The sequence below is a fragment of the Cryptotermes secundus genome, unplaced genomic scaffold, assembly GCF_002891405.2.
Source record: "Cryptotermes secundus unplaced genomic scaffold, Csec_1.0 scaffold179, whole genome shotgun sequence".
In the NCBI taxonomy this organism is placed as follows: Eukaryota; Metazoa; Arthropoda; class Insecta; order Blattodea; family Kalotermitidae; genus Cryptotermes; species Cryptotermes secundus.
This window is the reverse complement of record NW_019724586.1, coordinates 1411216-1430919: the sequence shown is the minus strand read 5'-3', so window position 1 is coordinate 1430919 and position 19704 is coordinate 1411216. Positions and strand designations below refer to the sequence as shown.

Below are 19704 nucleotides of genomic sequence, written 5' to 3'. Positions count from 1 at the left end.
AAGAGGAGGCCCCATTTCGAAACACGTACGTGTCCAGAAGAGAACAAAAAAACTTGGTCATGGATCTCGAAAAGACTGAAGCCAGAAATGATTGTGCTGGCGAAGGCCAGCAGCAATTTAACCGATCGACCGATAAAAGCGGTCGCAGCAGTATTTCAGCGGATCACGGCAGAGTTCAATGGGGCCTAGTCAGAAAATTAAAAATTGTATTAAAACTTGTGCAGCAAAATTGTCATGTACTACCAACTACGACAGCGAGAAATGACAGACCCATCTTCTCGTCAGAGAGGGTGCCGTACATCGACTGTCTGACAGAAACAAAAATCTTATCTTGGGCCCCGGAAGTGGATTGCCATCAAGACTGACTGGCTGATTGACCATCGGTCATAATAAGACTTTGACTTGACATAGTTGTGAGGCAGACGCCAGTCAGCAAGGATCGGAGCAGTGGAACACGGAAGCTGAGGGATAGATGGCGTCGAGAGCCGTTACCAGGCGACAACCGATGAAGACACAGCGGGCTGAGAACACTTAGTACGTGCTGTAGTGAAATAGCCAGTGTGTGAATTAGCGATAGCACTACAGTTACTCATAGTTAAGAGTTCAGGAATCCAATAAATCCGATTACGAATCCAAAAGCCGTGTCTAGTCACCTAACGTGTGACAATACTACAATATTTTATACTGCATACTTTTCAAGCCACCCTGTAAATATACACTTACATAAATAAATTTAAGAGCTTATCCCCTTTGCTATTCGTTGCGCTGACCACGCGACACCATCTATCCGCTAACGTTGGCACTAACTTCGCCGACAAGCGGCGGTCGCTCAGTCGGTATAGTTCGCTTATGGACTAAAACCACGGAGTTTGTTTTGGGTTTAGGCACCTTAGAAGTAGGAAGAGCGGCTGAGACCCCGAACCTACCGCTCGTAATCTCAAGAGTTATAGTGCAGAGTGGACTGAGCGCAGATCAAGTGTCATGCGGCGTCTAGTTTTCACAAACGAGGGTAGTCCTTGCGTTAGGCTACCTGAACACCAATAACAAGTTATCACAACTACCGATTAGCTTGGTGTTCGTCTCCAGTCGTCGCCACTAATCTTAAAATAAATAATAACGGAACAATGTATCAATATAATGACAACAAATCACAAGTAGGCGGAAGCAAAGCCAACACCCGAAACGTCATGCATACCAAATATAATTCGGGTAATACACGATGTCCAACATAGACTACTATTGGTGTTAATTCTGTTCTTGGGTTGTTAGTGTGGTTGTGAGGGATGATGCCAACGTTTCGTAGGTACATTCTGCCTCCATCTTCAGGATCTACGTGTGTTGGTTGGTGAGTTTCTTTATACAGAAATTCACCAACTTACATCCTTCAACCCTGAAGATCGAGGCAGCATATGCATCCGAAAGAACAGGTAAGTATACATATATACACACACAGAAACTGACAAACCTACATACTTCGACCCTGAAGATGGAAGGAGAACGTATCTCCTTAAGGTCTGCAATATCGCCCATAACCACACAGTGCAACATCCCAATAACAGATTTAACACCAATAATCAACCACCCTGAAAGCTTAAAATCAGTAAAAACAGAACACTAGTAAGATGAATTAACTACTGCCACAAACTTTCAGAGAAACGTGGCAATTCTGGGTCCAAGACACTCTGATCAGAATAAAGGACACCCACCTGAGTTAAAGCAAGCACGAGATTAGCATTGCCTTCCCCGCGATACTTCCACTTCTTATTTTTGAGGCTGAACCGTCGAGGTGCCCGAGGATCTCCCCCTGAGGAGTCCAGCATTGCAGCCAATGACCTGCAAGAGACGAGAACTACCTATACTGGCAGAAATCCTTCATTACCAGAACTACTGCAAATTTAAAATTTTCCTTAGGATATTAACACTTTCTCAAAATGCTGCAAGAGCGCCTGCGTGTATAACATCTAGTTTGAAGAGGCAACTGTTCTGTTCCGTTACACGCCTGAGTGCTGCACACCGTGATGAAACACTGTCACGACTTGTAACACGCCACTTTATAACACCAGGAAAATTCGTAGAAACTGATGTATTCAAAAGAGGAAATGCGGTCAGGAAATTTTAACAAGGATACATTCGCTCCTATGGAGCCGGGATAGCGCAGTCGATATTGCGACTGGATACGGGCTGGACAACCGAGGGGTCGGAGTTCGAGTCCCGGTGGGGGTAAGAAATTTATCTTCTCGAATCGTCCAGACTGGAAGCAAACGGTCGTGGTCTAATCTAAGTATTATCCCAGCATCTTCATGAAGACTAAGGAAAACCTTAGCACAGCCGATGTCGTGGCCGAGATTCGAACCGAGCATCTCCTAAATATGAGTCCAAATCGTTACCGTTATACCAACTCATTCGGTTTAATTTTGTCAAAAATAATATGTACAAAACACGTGTCTGTTATAACACAAGCTTCTCTTCAAGACTTACTGTTTTCATTCTGAACACTTTTATGTAGTATATACTTAAAATAAATACAAAGAAAATAATTTGTCTGTCTATAACGAAACAACCTGTCAAACACAACACTCAATAAAAATAACTCACTTTCACTCTATCGTGTCAGCTGAGTTTTTTAATGGATTTGAGTATAACGGCGCAACATGTTTCGGCTCTCGTGGAGCCTTCATCAGGCGATACAATTTACACATACTGAACTACTGAATTGCGATTCTTATACGTATATATCCTATCCTTCTAAGATTCATTTTAATATTGTCCTCCCACCTACGACCACCTTCTGGCTTTCCCACCAATTTCCTATACTCATTCCTCGTCTCCCCCATTCGTGCTACATGCCCTGCCCACTTTGTTACGAAAATTCTCTCATATGCACATATTTATATTTGTGTTTCTATTACTAGAGTTTAATAGCCTTTTAAAATGTATTTAAAAACATCTTATTTTTCACGTGAGAGTTTGTTCCCTAAGTCCGCTAAATAAAACTCTGAAGAATGCCGTCTTCTGCGATGTGGCGCCGTGTAGATATTGTGTAAACCGATGTTTCGGAGGAAGGTATCGGCTCCATTTCAGAGTATAAAAAATCCGCGAGCGAGGAACCAAAGTGAGGAGGTGGCTCTCTGAAACGTAGTTTACACAAGATCTACACGGCGTCACATCCCAGAAGACTACATTCTTCATAGTCACCGCCGTGAAAATCTCAAACCTTACATAAATAAAACTCTGTTTAAGGCACATACGGTGCTATGTCACTTGTGTCGGGTTGGACTTCGGTTGTCATTGAGTTTAGTATTACAATTAGTAGAAATGCTGCTGTCTTGATTCTAATGTATTTATATATTAGCATATTTATCCTTCTCTACGTTACTTAAGTTGCTTCTTGCAATATACTGATTTTGTACGCAGTGCCGTTTGCGTGCCAAGCTCCAAGGTTTGTTTACGCTGTCCTCTTGACGCAGCTACAGTGTTTTGTTTGCCGTCGTTGTCCTGCTTTATCTTGTTATGTTTCGTTTCTTCTTAGTATACCATGATCTGAAAAAAAAGTACGTGTAGGATAAGTCAAGGAGGATGAGGTGGGCAAGGCATGTAGCACGAATGCGGTGAAGAGGAATGTATCTAGGATATTGGTAAAAAAAGCCAGATGGAAAGAGACCATTGGGAAGACCAAGGCGTAGGTGGGAGGACAACATTAAAATGGATCTTAGAGGGCACTTGTGAACATGGTAATGAACTTTCGGATTCCATAAAATGCTGGGAAATTCTTCAGTAGCTGCACAATTGGCGGCTTCAGAAGAAGGGCTCAGCTCCATGGGTGAGTATACCATGATTTTATTCTGGTAGGTCTGAGGGATTCCTAGCCCATTAGTCGTGTTTAACGACGCCGTGTCTGCTTTCGTTGCTTACTAAGTCGCAATTCCAACCCTACTGTTCACTAATTTTCTTAACAAAGTAGTTTATGTAGGACTTGAGGTTTTCAGAGCGGTGGTTATGAAGAGTACTCTATCTTCTGGGATACAGCGCCTTGTAGTCTGTTGGAAGTCAAGCAGAGTTTCTGCTTGCCACCTGCTTTCACGCCGGTATCTTTCTCGGCTTATTCCATCCTGAAGATGAAGACGATATGTTCCTCCGAAAAGTCAGCTGACTTCCAACGGACTACGCTGCGTCATATCCCAAAAGCTAGTATTCTACAGCACAATTTATGATTGACGCTGTAAAATTTGGCATCTGTAGTAACGATTATTCGCAACAGTGGATTTGGTCAATACTTGCAATAAGTGTAGCGAAGTTGGTCGAGGCACTATGTTAAAAGCCGGAAGGTCGCAGGTTCGAGTCCCGATGAGGTGGACTATTTTAAATTTACCTAAACCTTCCAGCAGCACTATGGCCCTGGGGTAGACTCAGCCCCTAACAGAAATGAGTACCAAGAATCTTCCTGGGGGTAATGGGCGGCCGGCGCGTAAGGCTGGCAAACTTACCGCCACCTGTAAGCCGACTGTCTACAGGAAATGAGGGAGCCTCGACGTCTCACAACTCTATGGACATTTATGGCCTGTTACAGGGATATCTTTAACTTTTTACCTGCAATAAAAACGGAAAACAAAATCTCAAAAACGGATTTCGGAAATATGTGTACTCCAGTAGAAGTCACCTTTCCATCCTTGGTTTACAGTGAAGCCAAAGTGAGATCGCGAAAGCAACATACTGCGAAACTCTGGGGTGGAAAAAGTGACCTCTAAAGAGTTAATAATCATAACTGAAATGCTAAAATATTTTTTATCTTCCTCAAGCATATAATTACAATCGATTTCCAATCAGACTGTTCGTTTGAATGGCCAGTTTTATTTCTCTGTCAGACTTACGTGACGTGCGGGAAACCCATTATTGCAGCGGGACATTAGTAATTTCTCGCTACGTCATTACACTACCAAACCACAACTGACGATACGTGGAACTAGAAAGGTTCCTTCTTGTAGAAACTACGTCACTTCCAAGCAATACCTGAAACGAATATTATAATGTCCATGGTTTATGCTGACCCTCTTACAGTGTATACACTTTTTCACCCTATTCTTCACTTCCACACTACATGTTTCAGCACTAATGTGACATCCTCGGGTGTCCCTATGCACGTCAAACCATTGTACTGCATGCCATGATGTCTTTATTCTAAAATGACTAAAATCTGTATAGTGCTGAAACGTGTAGTGTAGAAGTGAAAAATAGGGTGAAAAAGAGTATACACTGTAAGACGGTTAGCATAAACCATGGACATGAATCAGTGTAGCAGGACGCTAAAATATAACATTTTGAATATTATAATGTTATGAATGCTGGAATTTGCTACTGGTCGTCCATGGCGTTCGTCAGCTGGAGACCAAAATTCTACTGAACAACAAAGATGGTGGAAGAGGTATGAACTACAGGTAAACCTTTTAAAGCTTGGTTGTTCTATACGTTCCCCATGTAGAGGCGGGTTATAACATCTCCACAGTAGGCTTGCGAGTCGCAGAAGACGATAAAAGAGAGCTCGGGTGCCTGAAGGTATAATTGGGCCACCCCATAGCTGAGGGACATAAGTACAGAGACCTGGTCCTCCAAGTTGGGAGTTGTATGCAAGGTCGATTGCCTTGCTCTGTAAAAACTTTACTGTTGAGAAATCCAAAGAAGTGAAAGCCGTACCAAATCTGACAGAATCTTATAAGGAAGACCATGGCATAAAAATGGACATTCTTATCACTAAATACTAACTTCATGGAGCTAAGTACTTCTTGAGAAGCCGCCAGTTGTGCAGCTACACAAGAACTTCCCAGCATTTTATGGAACTCGAAGGTTCATTACCGTTTTCACAACAGTACTTCACTTGTTTCTATCCTGAACCAGAATAATCCAATCCATACCATCCTATCCTACCACTCTAAGATCCATTTTAATATTGTCCTCTCCCCTACATCTATTTTTTCCTAATGGTCTCTTTCTTTATGGCTTTTCCACCAACATCCTATACGCATTCCTCTTCTCTACCAATGCGCGTTACATGCCCTGCCCATCTCATGCTCCTTGACTTCAGCAATCCAATTATACTTGGAGAAGAGTACAAGTTATGAAGCTCCTCATTATGCAGTTTTCTCCAACCTCCTGTCACTTCATCCCTTTCCGGCCCAAATATTCACCTCAACACCCTGTTCTCGAACACCCTCTGTGTATTTTCCTTCCTTAATGTCAAGAGACCAAGGTTCACACACATACAGAACCGCAAGCAAAACTGTAGTTCTGTATGTTCTAATTGTTATGTTTTTAGATAGAAGACGAGAAGACAAAAGGTTCTGGACTGAATGGTAGCAAGATTTACGCGAATTCAATCGTCTCTTAATTTATTCCTGCGTCAAATTTTGATTTGTAACTGTCATCCCCTAATATTTGAACTGTGCCAGATTTTCAAAGCGTATGTTAGCTATCTTTTTGTCATGGTTTTGCCCTGCATTTAGTGACGAGATAGTAACAAAGAGTTTTCTCTGCGTTTACTTCTAGACCAACCTACTTACTAGCATCAATTAAAGCTCCCGTGTTTTTCTTTATGGTATCTATGTTATCAGTGTCACCTAGTAGGTTCACATCATCAGCATAGACCAACAGCTGATGTGTCCGTTAAATTTCAGTCCCACGTGGTTTTCCTGGACCCTCCTAATACATATGCAAAGTTGAAAAGCAGTGGCGGTAAAGCATCTCCTTGATTTAGACCATTCTTGTAGGAAAATAACCAGACATGTGTTTTTCTGTATGGACTTTACTACGTATATATGCTTCATTTAAACACATGTTAATCAACTTGACTAGTTTCATGAGAATACTGTACAATACTTCCCTCCTAACTGAATCATAGGCTTTCTTGAAGTCTATGAATAGCTGATGTACTGTCTCACTGCACTCCAATTTTTTCTCCAGTATATGACTTACTTACTCCTTCGTTCTACAGTTTCCAAAGGAACCTTGACCTCCTTTATGATAAAAACCCATTCTTCTTTATTATCTCCCTTATACTTCCATTTAAACATTTTCTGAAATCGTAAATCGTTCTCCACATCTTCCAGCCGCCTCAATCTACACCTTCTCCTTTTCTTCTACCATTTTACTTCCGAAAATTTTCTTCGCCACTCTTGTTTGGTTACACCACATTTTCACTTCTCCGTAGTGCGTAGTGCATGGATTTTAGTAATTAGGGGTAATTTATGGGTCACGCTCGCTCTGGGAGGCTAAAAACTGCTGTGCAACCACTACAACTAGTTTCTCTGCCTGCTAAAAGAAGCAAACTTAATCCTGAAGGTCAGACTGCTGTGTCTGATACTGACCACAAGCCAAAAGTCATAAAACACTAGCAGCTCCGAACCGTCTGTGAACATCTGTAGGCGTTGAGCCAGAAAGAAACGTGCTATCTGTGTTGATATTTTACAGTTTCATCGTCAGGGGGGCGGACATTATCCAAACATCCGATGTGGTCTGTACAGACTACCTGTGATTGCGGTAATTACGAATACATGGAAATACGGACGCTATTTACTCTTTCACAAATCATCCTTTTAATGAAACCTGTAATTGAATACTCGTGTTTGTATTAGTTTCAGAATATACATGGCGGTGGGCATGCGGCAGGACAGTATTCAACATCACACGGTGACAGAGCAGTGTCCTCATGAGACAGTAGTGCCACTAAGGTGAATGGCTGGGTTCCTTACTTGCAGCGCGTTCAAATAACAATACGCGGTTAGGTCGTCTGTCACAATACGAGAATGCCTCTTGATTATGAATCTCACTCAGATATGTTGTTTGTTTCTCGCTAGTATGGATCCTATTGTGTGTTATATACATGGTACATAAAATATATACAAAAGTATGGTAGTCTACACAACAGTATTTTCTATTTAAAACAAAGTAGACACTATAACAAGCTTTTATTTAAAATAATTAAAAACTGTTACAGATCACTCTAAATAAACAACCTGTTGGGTGACATACAGAATAACGAGCATAAGCTCTACAAGACCATAGTAAAGTCAAGACCGTCAAGACCACACAACCTAACTTACGCGAGAAGATCCTGATATGCAGGCGCCCCACACTGCAGTCGCTTCTACCACCAGAAATCACGTCAACACGTAGCGGTCACAAAGTTTTAAAGAGATTTATCACAAAATAGTTAATTTCCATTTTATTACAATTTTAATTTTTATGTTTTAATCTTTAGTCTTTAATTGTGTGAATTTTACTATCTAAGTATTTTAAAATTTTAACTGAAAGATTAGATTTATGCATTTAAAACACTCAAGAGCACAATAAGGATCCTTATTGAAGAATTAGATGCGAATAGTTAGATGAAATTCAACAACTGAGACTGGTATCATTGTACGCCCGATGATGACCCAGTATAAGGGTCGAACATGTAGCGTCAATAAATACAAATGTTGATGCAAGAGTGTCTACTTTCTTTTAAATACAGAACATTGTTGTGTAGACTACATACTTCTGTATACATTTTATGTACCACGTTGTTTGTCTGTCGATTGGTCAATATAAACTAATGCGGATCAAACTTTATCTGAATGGTAAAATTCCAACATAATTACTCTTCCTGAAGCTAAAATTGACAGTGTAGCAGATCATGACGAGTCTGTTGACAGCAGAGGCAGAACGAGCGCTTCATCATCGTCATGAAAGCTGTCTGTAGCCTCGTCATCAGAAAACAAGGGCCTGCCTTTATTGTACGTGCAACACACTTTCCATTCCTCTACACCAGTGTTTCTCAACCGCCGGGCCGCGGCCTGATACCGAGCCTTCGTCTTATAGAAAAAATAATTTATTGGGCTGCGGTCTGACAAAGGTTGAGTACCACTGCTCTACACGTCGGATCCCTCCTCTCCACGGCGTGGAGGTACCAAGGAAGAAGTCCGCAGTTGTCTTGCTGTACATCAGAATCTTGTTAAGAACCCAAACAGGGTTCGATACCAAGACAACATAGGTCGGCTGGGACACGTATTGCGGTTCGGGAGGAGTAAGGGAGGGAAGAGAAAGCAACGAAACACAGAATCCAGAAACAGAAGTGTGGAACGATGGATTTCAGTGTATGCGAATTTTGTTGAACGTACTGCCACGCAAAGAATCAATTATGAAACGAAAGAAACCACATTGCAGGTACCCACTGCATTGTGTTCCGAGGGCTGCAGCTACGGACGGCGGTTCACAATGCAACCGCTCTACGCCCTTTATTTTCTGATGTTGATTGGGTTCCGGTGGCAATGAAAGTCTTCCTCAGGATCGTTTACGGGTCTTGGATTATGAGACAAAGGGTAATGATAATGCGACTGCACACATTACAATTGCTTACTGGTTTAATATATTATTTGCAGAACACGTCTATCCGTCGGAATCACCAAATTAGAAGTCCCCCTTGAAGCCCGGACTATATCCTTGAGTTTGGGGACATTAATTCTCCCACCCTCGCAGATATATTCCATCATCGCTTCCCATTCGATCATTCAAACGGAAGGCGGGTGGTACAACTTTGAATCCTCCAATACCCTCTTACAATTATATCTTCGAAGCCGCTGGTCCAGCGATATTCCCAACGATTCCTGAGATCTCGCTGGACTGCAGCTGCGAAGTGTAATATTTCATACGATGAGCGGCATCCTTTGCTGATAATATATGTATTTATATTGGCTTCACGTAACAACTGACACTGTGGCACCACTATTCCGTGCCGCAGGGATATGAGTGTCAGTTGTTTATACTCCGCTTCCACCAAGTCTTACTCTTAACATTCCAATTTAATCACTACCTTAAATTGGACGACTTCAACAACAATCTCAAGGACATAAATGTTACGTAGAGTAAAGTCTTCCTCAGTTTTCAGTGTAACTAAAGAACGCCGTCTTTTGGGATGTGGCACCGTGTAGACATTGTGTAAACCAGATTTCCGGAGGAAAGTATCGCCTCCATCTTCAGGGTAGAAAATCCGCGAGGAACCAGCGTCAGCAGGTAGCTGTGGATTTTTCTATCCTGAAGATGGAGGCGATACGTTCCTCCGAAAAGTCGGTTAACACAATATCTACAGAATATCCCAGAAGACGGTATTCTTCAAAGTCATCGCCATGGAGACCTCAAATCTTACTTGAGTGTAATTCTTGGGAAAAATCATCTTCCGATAATTCTCCTTCATCAGAGGAGTCTGAATTATGAGCAGATGAGCTACCGTCTCGTAGACTGACTATTGCTGGCTCCATGATCGTGTCACGTGGACTGGCTATGCAAATCCATGCCTTTCTTCTCCACCAGAAAATTAGCTTACAACACTGCCCAAGGAACGGGTGAGAATCTGCAAAAAGGCAATTGTCGAGTGCCCACGCCTCTGACATGTGGCTTCTGAACACATGGAAATATATTCCTTTCCAACAGACGTTCTTTGTACTGACTGGTCATTACCTATGAGCAAAACTGGACTCAGCAGCCAATTCTAGCGAACAACAATGTAAGAAACTGAACTAACATATTCTGCACACAGATTACATATGAACGCAACTGGTATTTATTTTTACAGTTTACATTTTATAACGACTAGTTCTCTGTTTAAGTAACAAGATTAGACACCCTTCAATTGTATTAGTCTGCATTTATGAACCTGTGTGAACAACAATTATGCGGGTTGAAGCACTCACTTTTATCAGCACCCTCAAACATTACATACCTGCCAACATTTAAGCCTACACAAGTCCCCTCCGCAGAGAAAAAAGTATGGTTATAAACTTACAATGCAGTCTGTTTCCTAATTTCAACGTTTTAATCAACTGACCAGTTCAAAAAGCTGGCATGGACGTTATGCCTCTAGAGGACACAACACCACACTTCTTAATTTTCGAAAATCAATAACAGCAGCAAGGCGTACGCACCAACTTGTGATGTGGACACTAGTGACAATTTAAAGTAAAAAAGGGAAATCTGTCCCTGTGCTTTATTAGTTATTATTATTATTTTTATTTATTTAAACTGAAAATGGGGTTTTGCCGGTAGCAGTGGTACTACAATAAGAAACAACACACAAATAACAACATCACACAAAGTAACACACCACACTTAAACAAAACTACAAAAACAACAAAGGACACACTATCACACAGTAAATACAATGAAAATACACTTAACAACTATAACAAATACAATACAACTACAATTATATAAATTAATATTAATTAAATGAACGGAGTTCACGGAGGTAGGCCTAGGCCCGCTGGGACTGTAGTGCCAAGGGGAAAAAAATATTAATAAAAGAATAAGTATATTATACACTAAACAGTAATGGTGCTGCAATGTGTAGTGTAATGTTCTGATGCGCTCACATTTCACCATGACTTTCCCTTTATCCCACTTCACTTCATTTCACTTCACATCACTTCACTGCCTTTTCGGATGATTTCTCCTACACCTTCACTTTGCCTTATTTATTACTTTCCTAAGACTTTTCCTAAAATTACTTGATTTCCAGGAGAAAGTCCCTAAAGCATCTGCAGGTAGGTGGTTCCAAAGCTCGATGGTCCTATCTACAAAGGAATATTTTCCGATGTCTTTTGCTTTCTGCTCCTAATTTTCCCATCATGATCGACCCTGCTCAGATAGCATGGTCTTTGTTATCTATCGCCTATGGTCTTCCAAACCCGTTCTCCTGCGTACGCTTTGAGAAGAGCGCATATGCAAGCTATCTGCCTGCGCTCAGTCAAGGTTTCCCAGTTTGGATATTTCTATGATGTGCAAAGTTAACCACTATGCCAAGAAAACATACGGGGGAGTGGAGGCATAGCTCCACTATTCCTGACCTCGGTACGAGATGAAAGCGTGTGGTCAGTTTCACACCCCCGACGGCTTTACCCCCGGTACCCATTGGATAGGAGGATGGGTGGGTCTCAGGGCCGGCATGGACGCTGCGGAGAAGAGAAAAATATCTTGCCCCTGAGGGAATCTAACCAGGACCGTCCAACATGCCGCTAAACCGACTGAGCTATCCAGAGAGTCATAAAATGACGTATGGCGAAAGATCTTCGAAAAATACGAAACTTCTGTAGAATATATCTTAACGTGGAATCTCAAACAAAGGTTGGTAGCGCCACGAATGCTACATCTTGCTTGCAGTTTGTTAGGGAAACCTAATGAAACACCTCGGCATGGCATGCGAAATTTTCAGGGAGACAGATCATGATCTAGGGTTTTGCATGAAATATTCCTTATAAGTAACAATTGCTAACACGGAGACGAGGCGAAACCTTGAGGTTATGTAGGATAATTTTAACGAAGAGAAAATATATGCTTAATCAGAAACAATAATAATTATTATTCAAGTACATTCTTTATTATTCATGTACCAAGCCTACAGATACAAGGTCAATTACAGAAACAGCACAGTGCAGATACTAATAATTACGAAAAGCATGATGACAACACCCGCAAGGCCAGTTTCAGGAACAGCACAGTGTAAGAACTACTAGTTATACGTGCATTATACAACAAAGAGATGCTTAAGGGCAGTAAGAACAAGGAAATCAGTACTAATAACAAAAAGATAGTCATGAGGAAACCAATAAAAGCGATAGAAGTAACAGCAATTAAATTTTCATTATTTTTACGTGATGAATAGGACAAATACACACATACATTATATAAATACAATAATACAATAATAATCGAATATAATTGCAGTTGCACATATAGAAACTCAGACTGAACTAAGATTCGATCGTATTACCATTGGGTGAGTCTAGTACGCTAGCGCACGAGGTTCCTCTTTTACCCTATGGTGTCGAGGTTGTTATTCATTTTGATTATTTTACAGACGATAGAACTAATTGGACTGGTCATATCTTACGCGGTAACTGCCTTCTAAAAGAAGTTGTTGAAGGAAAGATAGAGGGGCGGATAGAAGTGACCAGAAGACGAGGAAGAAGACGTAAGAAGATGCTGGATGACCTTGAGGACAGAAGAGGATATTTTCATTTGAAGGAGAAAGCTCTAGATCGCATCAAGTGGAGGAACTGTTTTGGAAGAGACTGTGGACCTGTCGTCTTGACAGATTACAGATGAATGAATGAATGATAGAACTCCTTGGTCGAGTGATAAGGCCTCTACTTAAACACAGAATAAACATACATACCAAATATCCATGCCTTGAACCGCTCGGTAACCGTGACCGGAGCGTGAGGTACGTTGAACTATTTTTTATTGCTAGTGGGGTGGGACTAAGTCCCTTGTACTGTGGCCATTTCTGGCCTATTGTACCAGCCACAGATAGGTGAGGGTGATTGTGGAGCAATTGGTGGAATGAAGATTGGCAGGGGAAACCGAAGTACTCGGAGAAAACCTGCTCAGCGCCACTTTGTCCACCACAAATCCCACTAGACCCAGATCCGGGATCGAACCCGGGCCATAGCAGTGGGAAGCCAGCGACTAACCGCTTGAGCTATGGCGCGGCCTCAAGTTGAACTTAATTCTCGCTTTATACATTTACTTTATATACGACACCACCAACAAAACAAATGCAGGGCTTGACTCTGCAACAGGAAAGTACGTTTAGTGTGTTCTATGCGGAACTCTTTTCCAAATGCCAGATTCTTGTCAACCCAAGTTCCATCTAGGTGAAGTGCAGCCCTGTATCAAATCCCCCTGTCTTATGTCTTCTCTCCGTGAAAGTACTTATAATGCGATCTAATGCCTGGCCCTTCTACATGCAAGACCCTTTTAGTGTCCCCCACTCCCTTACTTACTTACTTACTCATGGAGCTGAGCCCTTCTTGAGGAGCCGCCAATTCTGCAGCTACTCAAGAATTTCCCAGCCTTTTATGGAACCCGAAGGTTCATCACCGTGATCACAAGAGCCTTCCACTGGTCCCTATCCTGAGCTAGAACAATCCAATCCATACCATCCCATCCTATCTCTCTAAGATCCATTCTAATATTGTCCACCCACCTACGCCTTGGTCTTCCTTGTGGTCTCTTTCCTTCTGGCTTTGCCACCAATATCCTATATGCAATCCTCGTCTCCCCCATTCGTGCTACATGACCTGCCCACCTCATCCTCCTTGACTTGATCATTCTAATTATACTTGGAGAAGAGTAAGAGTTATGAGCTCCACTCCCCCACTTCCACCCAACTTAAACCCATTTTTAGTAAAGTACGCCTTTCGTTTACTCATTCCGAAATTAAATTTACTCTTCAGCCGCACATGAAGGCGTTTCTTCCATGTTGAAACTATCTTCTACTTGACAAACGTATCTATGGCGTTTTCTATTACACGTCCGTCAAAACTGTCAAAGAAATCATTGTGCTCGTCTGCTCAGGAGCCTATTCTTCACGCTTTCTCTGCGTATGTTCGTAACAGAGCGCTGTGAAACCATGCAATAACGTGACAGCCTTTCAAATGCCTTGCCCAACGGAAGTAGCAACATTTCTTCAGATGCTTCTTTATCGCGGCAGAGGGCAACTCGCCTCATCATTTTTCTCTCATTGCTACTAACTTCCAACACGGCTGCTCCAGTCCACATAAAACTGCCAGCAACACTACGACGAGTTACACAATAAGGCAGCGTCTACACGAGCGCATAAAATGCGTCCGTTGTAACGAACGTCGTGACGTCCGTTGTAGAAATAAACAAGAGAGGCGAATGCTACGCTTTCTTCTGGCTCCATTGCACCGCACCGCACTACGCACCGCATTCTGCAACTGTGTGGTGTCTTCAGCAACGTCCTCATCAAAGTACGTTCGTTACAACGGACGCATTTTGTGCGCTCGTGTAGACGCTGCCTAAAGGCTCACGAATGCGTAGAGAAGAGGAAGCAAGCAAAAGCGTATAGTAACCCTTTTGGAATACTTTCAGTGCGCGTGCGAACAACTCAAACCCATGTTCGCCTCCATACTGCAATCCAAAGAACCCGACAGCCGTCACCCCATGCCTTTTCAACCTACTTTCCTTCCCTTAAAAAAAGAGAGATCATGGTGCGCGCGCGCATGCACGTTCGTGCGTGTTCGTGCGTGCGCCTGAGAGAGAGAGAGAGAGGGTGCAAACCAAAAATCTGGTACGGGCGTCATGCCACTGAAAGCTACCCTAACCTTGTACATTTTGATTCTCTACAACTTACAAGAAACAGTCGACGAAACAAAAACTTGTGAGGTTTGAGCAATATTAACGCCACTTAATATAACTTAATATGTTAACAGACCTCCGATCAATACGGAACCTTTTTCAATGCATTTTTCTTGCTCAGTGTAAAAAAAACTATGGCGGCCGAGCAAAAATGTTCAGTTTGACAGTGCTAACCAATGGAGCTAGGAATTTGAAAGTTTGTATTAAATAAAACTTTGAATATTTCCTACAAATTATGTCTGAAATTCTGTTTATAAGTAAAAAATTAAAAACATGAGGAGAGTTCAGAATGTTGAAGCTGTATCCAACAAATTTAAAACAAGAGTCCGCAATTAGGTAACAATTTCCCCAACATATAATAATAACATCCTGCAACAAATCTATATCTCCAGTTAATGAAAGAGTTTGTACTCCAGCGTGAACCTATCTAATGACTATCTAGGAGCAAGAGGAGCACACTAACTAAATTATACTACTGTTCCAACACAAACTAGCATTACCCAAACATATACCTACACTGTATGTATAAAGCATAAGGTTCAACAAAACTTGTGGTACAGAACTAAAGCAGACTGCTTTACCGTTTCTCACGGTGTTGTCGCTTGCAGATTTCTTATACTTTTTCTTCTACCCTGAAGATGGGGGCGATACGTTCCTCCGAAACGTCGGTTAACACCACATATACACGGTGCCAAATCCCAGAAGACTGCTTTCTTTACAGTAACTAAGCTTCTCGAACACAAGCAAATAATCATGCTTTCTGTTTTGATATACCTCGTTCTACTTCGTAACGCTATCATCCTTCCCAGTGGAAACCTACTCCGGCGAAAACGTTCATTGTCCAAATGCACACAAAATTTGGGTTAATGGGGCCTTTCCTTCCTCCCTCATGAAATTTCCCACTATTTTCACTGACGTAAATTGCGAGCACTATCAGCATCAATAAATAGCCTTGTTAGGAAAAGATAATGTACAGAATAAGTGATTGGTTTTCCAGCGTTTGCTGCTATTTCATAACATGTTGCCCTTATGGGACTTATGTTCAGATCTCTGATTTCTATAAATGACGTTAACGTCTCGGAAAGTTGAAGTAACAGAAAGGGGATATCCATATTTTGATTATAGCCCTGTTTGATGAAGTAAATGCCTTAATAAGGCGACTCGCTTTGAAAAAATTTTAAAAATGCTCGACACTAAATATCATAACACAGACTCATCATGTACACAGGCGCTGTTTGTAATATATTCCATCCTAAAAAAAATATTGCAATCGAGTTAAATTTTGAATCCCTGGGGCCATTACGCGTGACGACAATAACGGGTTCTAGTTCGGATGATTTCATTTAATAACACCCTGGTTACAAGCAATCTTAATCACACTTAAACAGAATACTACCGCTGATCTGCACACTTTCCAATCACCGTTGCACACGCATTAGGATTCCCAGTTTCCACTAGTCGTCTCCTGGCAACGGATCTCAACACAGAAACTAGCACTTCAAATCACTATGAAGTCTTCTTGCCATTTCTTGTTCAATCACCCTGGAACCTTGGAGCTAAAAATTCTTCTGGGCTCACTCCTCCAGCTTACGGCTAACTCGTAACTGCCCCCGAATTATTTTTTATTGCTAGTGGGGTGGGACTAAGTCCCTTGTACTGCGGCCACTTTTGACCTATTGTACCAGCCCCAGATGATAGGTGAGGGTGATTGTGGAGCAATTGGTGGAATGAAGATTGGCAGGGGAAACCGAAGTACTCGGAGAAAACCTGCCCCAGCGCCACTGGGGCCACAACACCACAAATCCCACTTGACCAGACCCGGGATCGAACCCGGGCCGCCGCGGTGGGAGCCCTTGAATTAACTCTGACAAAAGTCAAAGTCAAAGTTATGTTACGACCGACGGTCAGCCGGCCAGTCTATCTTGGAATAAAGCACCATCTGGGGCTTAAGACCAGATCTTTATTGCTGTCAGACAGTGTGCGCCTCTTAAAACTTGACGATACAGAGCAGGAACTGAGAACAGAAAGCCATACCAGTGTTCTTTCATTCCCACACTTCTGCAATTAACGTTACTGTAGTTCCAGTGTGACAGTGCTCAATAAGTAGACACTATCTCTTTATTTGCTTCTGTCGTTAAAGGTCATCGTGGAGATACTTCAGCTAATGTCTGAAGTGACCGTGTTGTGACCACTCAACCCCCTCTCTGACCAATTTGTTCATACAATTCAACACACACACAGAAAAGCGAGGAAATCTGAAAGGTCAAGAATAATTTTACTGACATACTGAGCAAGTTGGTGCTGAATTAACGCTCTAAGAATGTATTCGGAAGGTATCCGGTTGAAATAACGGCGGGCTTAGTGATTATCATGACTAAGAGTTTTCATTGTTTTCCTTGATCCATCAGAAAGACTATATAAATAAGAGCTAGAAAAGATAGCGCGACGGCCACCTTGAAAATCCTTGCCTACTAGTAAATATCATGACTATCTTCTGGTCTCATTCAACACTATCTGAATTCTAAGATTGAATAGTCCTTATAAAATAATCTCAGAACCAATTAATCAATAATTTATCAGAACGGAGGTATTTCTGTTGTTATAAGAAACTGAATTTGAAAGTTGCTAATGTCGATTCGCCAATATGTCGACTTCTAACGGGCAGGAAGGATGAATCCTTAGATAAATACAGACATACAAAGCAACCGTAACACTTTCCTCACAGAACGGAAACGAGTTTGACCAAGTATAATTCTATTATCCTGTCTACAATTCTACGTAGGTTGAATGCAAGCAAGCACTGTCTACCGTACATGAAAAAAGTGTACAACAAAACAAAACAGTCGTCAACAAATAGTTACCCATTTTGGCGATACATCTCAACCCCGGGGCTCCAATATTCGTTCGGCTACAACGTACCTGTCCATGCAAATGTTTCCTGGATTGCCGATGCAGAAACGCCGAACGACTCGCGAATTGCAATTTCCTCATTCTCCAAAGAGGGGAAGCTGAGAGCCCATCCCTCGCACACACTCCTCAGCCCGTATCTTTCAATGTTATCAGTTTACGTCATAGTCTCAGATTCAGCCAGCCGTTTTGATCTGGTTTTAAAACGCACAGACAATGGTTTCGTCGTACCTCGGTATTGTATACAAACATAGTAGGAAAGCGGTTGGAGTGTTAGGAGGGGAGTGGGAAAGACACGTCATCCTTATGAGACCCGCCCACACAAATGTATACACTGTCTTCAAAATCTCCGGTGTGGAGAAGTTATGCAAATTCACAGCAAACAGACGGCAAGGAATGTGCAGAGCCTCGAGTCTGCCTAGCATCTAGCTTCTCAGCAACAACGGCATATCTCCTAAACTTACTGGAACAGTAGGCCTCACAAAAGTTGTCACGTGCATGGGTGAGTAGAGACGGGGTTCGGATTGGTAATTGGATTTATTGGATACTTATGGGTCGTAACTACATACTGTTACTGATTTTCACAATACAAAGCACTCCACGCTAATCTCTTCAGTCCATCACCGCTAGTCTTCACGGATTTATAGCACAGGGAATATAAATGTCTCCCTAAATCACACACTCCCAATACCACTGCACTTTAGCACACATAAAGTTTTCAAATCACATGTTAAATCTTCACAAGCTGACTTCTTGTATTCCTCTGTAGTCCTCAAGCTTACTACTTGCTTGCTGCACTCTTCAAGCTTACTGTTATCCTCTTGTTTGCGTGCTTCTGCAACTACTACTACTACTACTACTACTACTACTACTACTACTACTACTACTACTACTACTCCAGCTTAGGAGTTCTGCTCATTTATATTGCCGAGGAATCACAGGAAACACATGTCAAGTGATCACTATTCAGCCAGTCCACTGGCGCAAGGCACACGGACATACAGAAAACACATGTCACGTGACCTCTACCTACTGTTATGTGGCGTCACCGCGAGCACGGAAAACACAGATTCCTCTATTTTTGCGCGTTGGACCGCATTTACAGATCTGTTGCCTGGCAACGCGTTGATCAAATCCCTTACAATATCAAGGACAAAGAAATTGGTAAAATATGCAGAGCGCAAAAGGCTGATAAGAAAGGCATACCAGAAACCTTGAAGAGGCCACTTTGGAGGCCTGAGCATATGTGGGAGGATAATATTAAGATGGGTCTTAAAGAAAGCAGAGTGTGAGGATGTAGCCTGGATTCAAATGGTTCACAATATAATCTAAAGTACGAATCGTATAGAACCGGCCCGATGAATTTGCTAATAATTCCGCAGGTGATGCATATAACCGCTCACAATTACGACATAATAATCCGTGGGCCGTGCTGAGTCGAATGGTGTGCGCATGATCCGGCAAGTGGCAGCCCTTATGCTGCAAGGTCAAGGACAATGCCGAAACGTGTCTGCTGTGGGCAGGCGACAGTCATGGAGTACACTGTTGAACAGCGAGTGTTTCTAATGCCTACTTGAAAACGGCGGACACTTTCAACACCTGCTCTGATCACGG

General features: G+C 42.1%; 1 protein-coding gene across 5 annotated transcripts in view; it reads right to left on the bottom strand.

Moving 5' to 3' along the window:
- Positions 1 to 19704, bottom strand: part of LOC111862308 (inositol-pentakisphosphate 2-kinase) — a 385987-nt gene that overhangs the window by 24392 nt on the left and 341891 nt on the right. For 2 of the 5 annotated variants that reach the window (XM_023847587.2, XM_033750616.1), the window contains exons 3-4: positions 3249 to 3540; positions 1707 to 1833 (exon numbers count right to left, since the gene is read on the bottom strand). The exons of 1 other annotated variant lie outside the window; for it this stretch is intronic. In XM_023847587.2, the coding sequence (XP_023703355.2) occupies positions 1707 to 1833; positions 3249 to 3355 (234 nt within the window). In that variant the 5' untranslated portion in view covers positions 3356 to 3540. Of the gene's footprint in view, positions 1 to 1706; positions 1834 to 1920; positions 1925 to 3248; positions 3541 to 19704 lie in introns of those variants that run through there. 2 more of the 5 variants (XM_033750618.1, XM_033750617.1) reach the window with 2 other exon arrangements.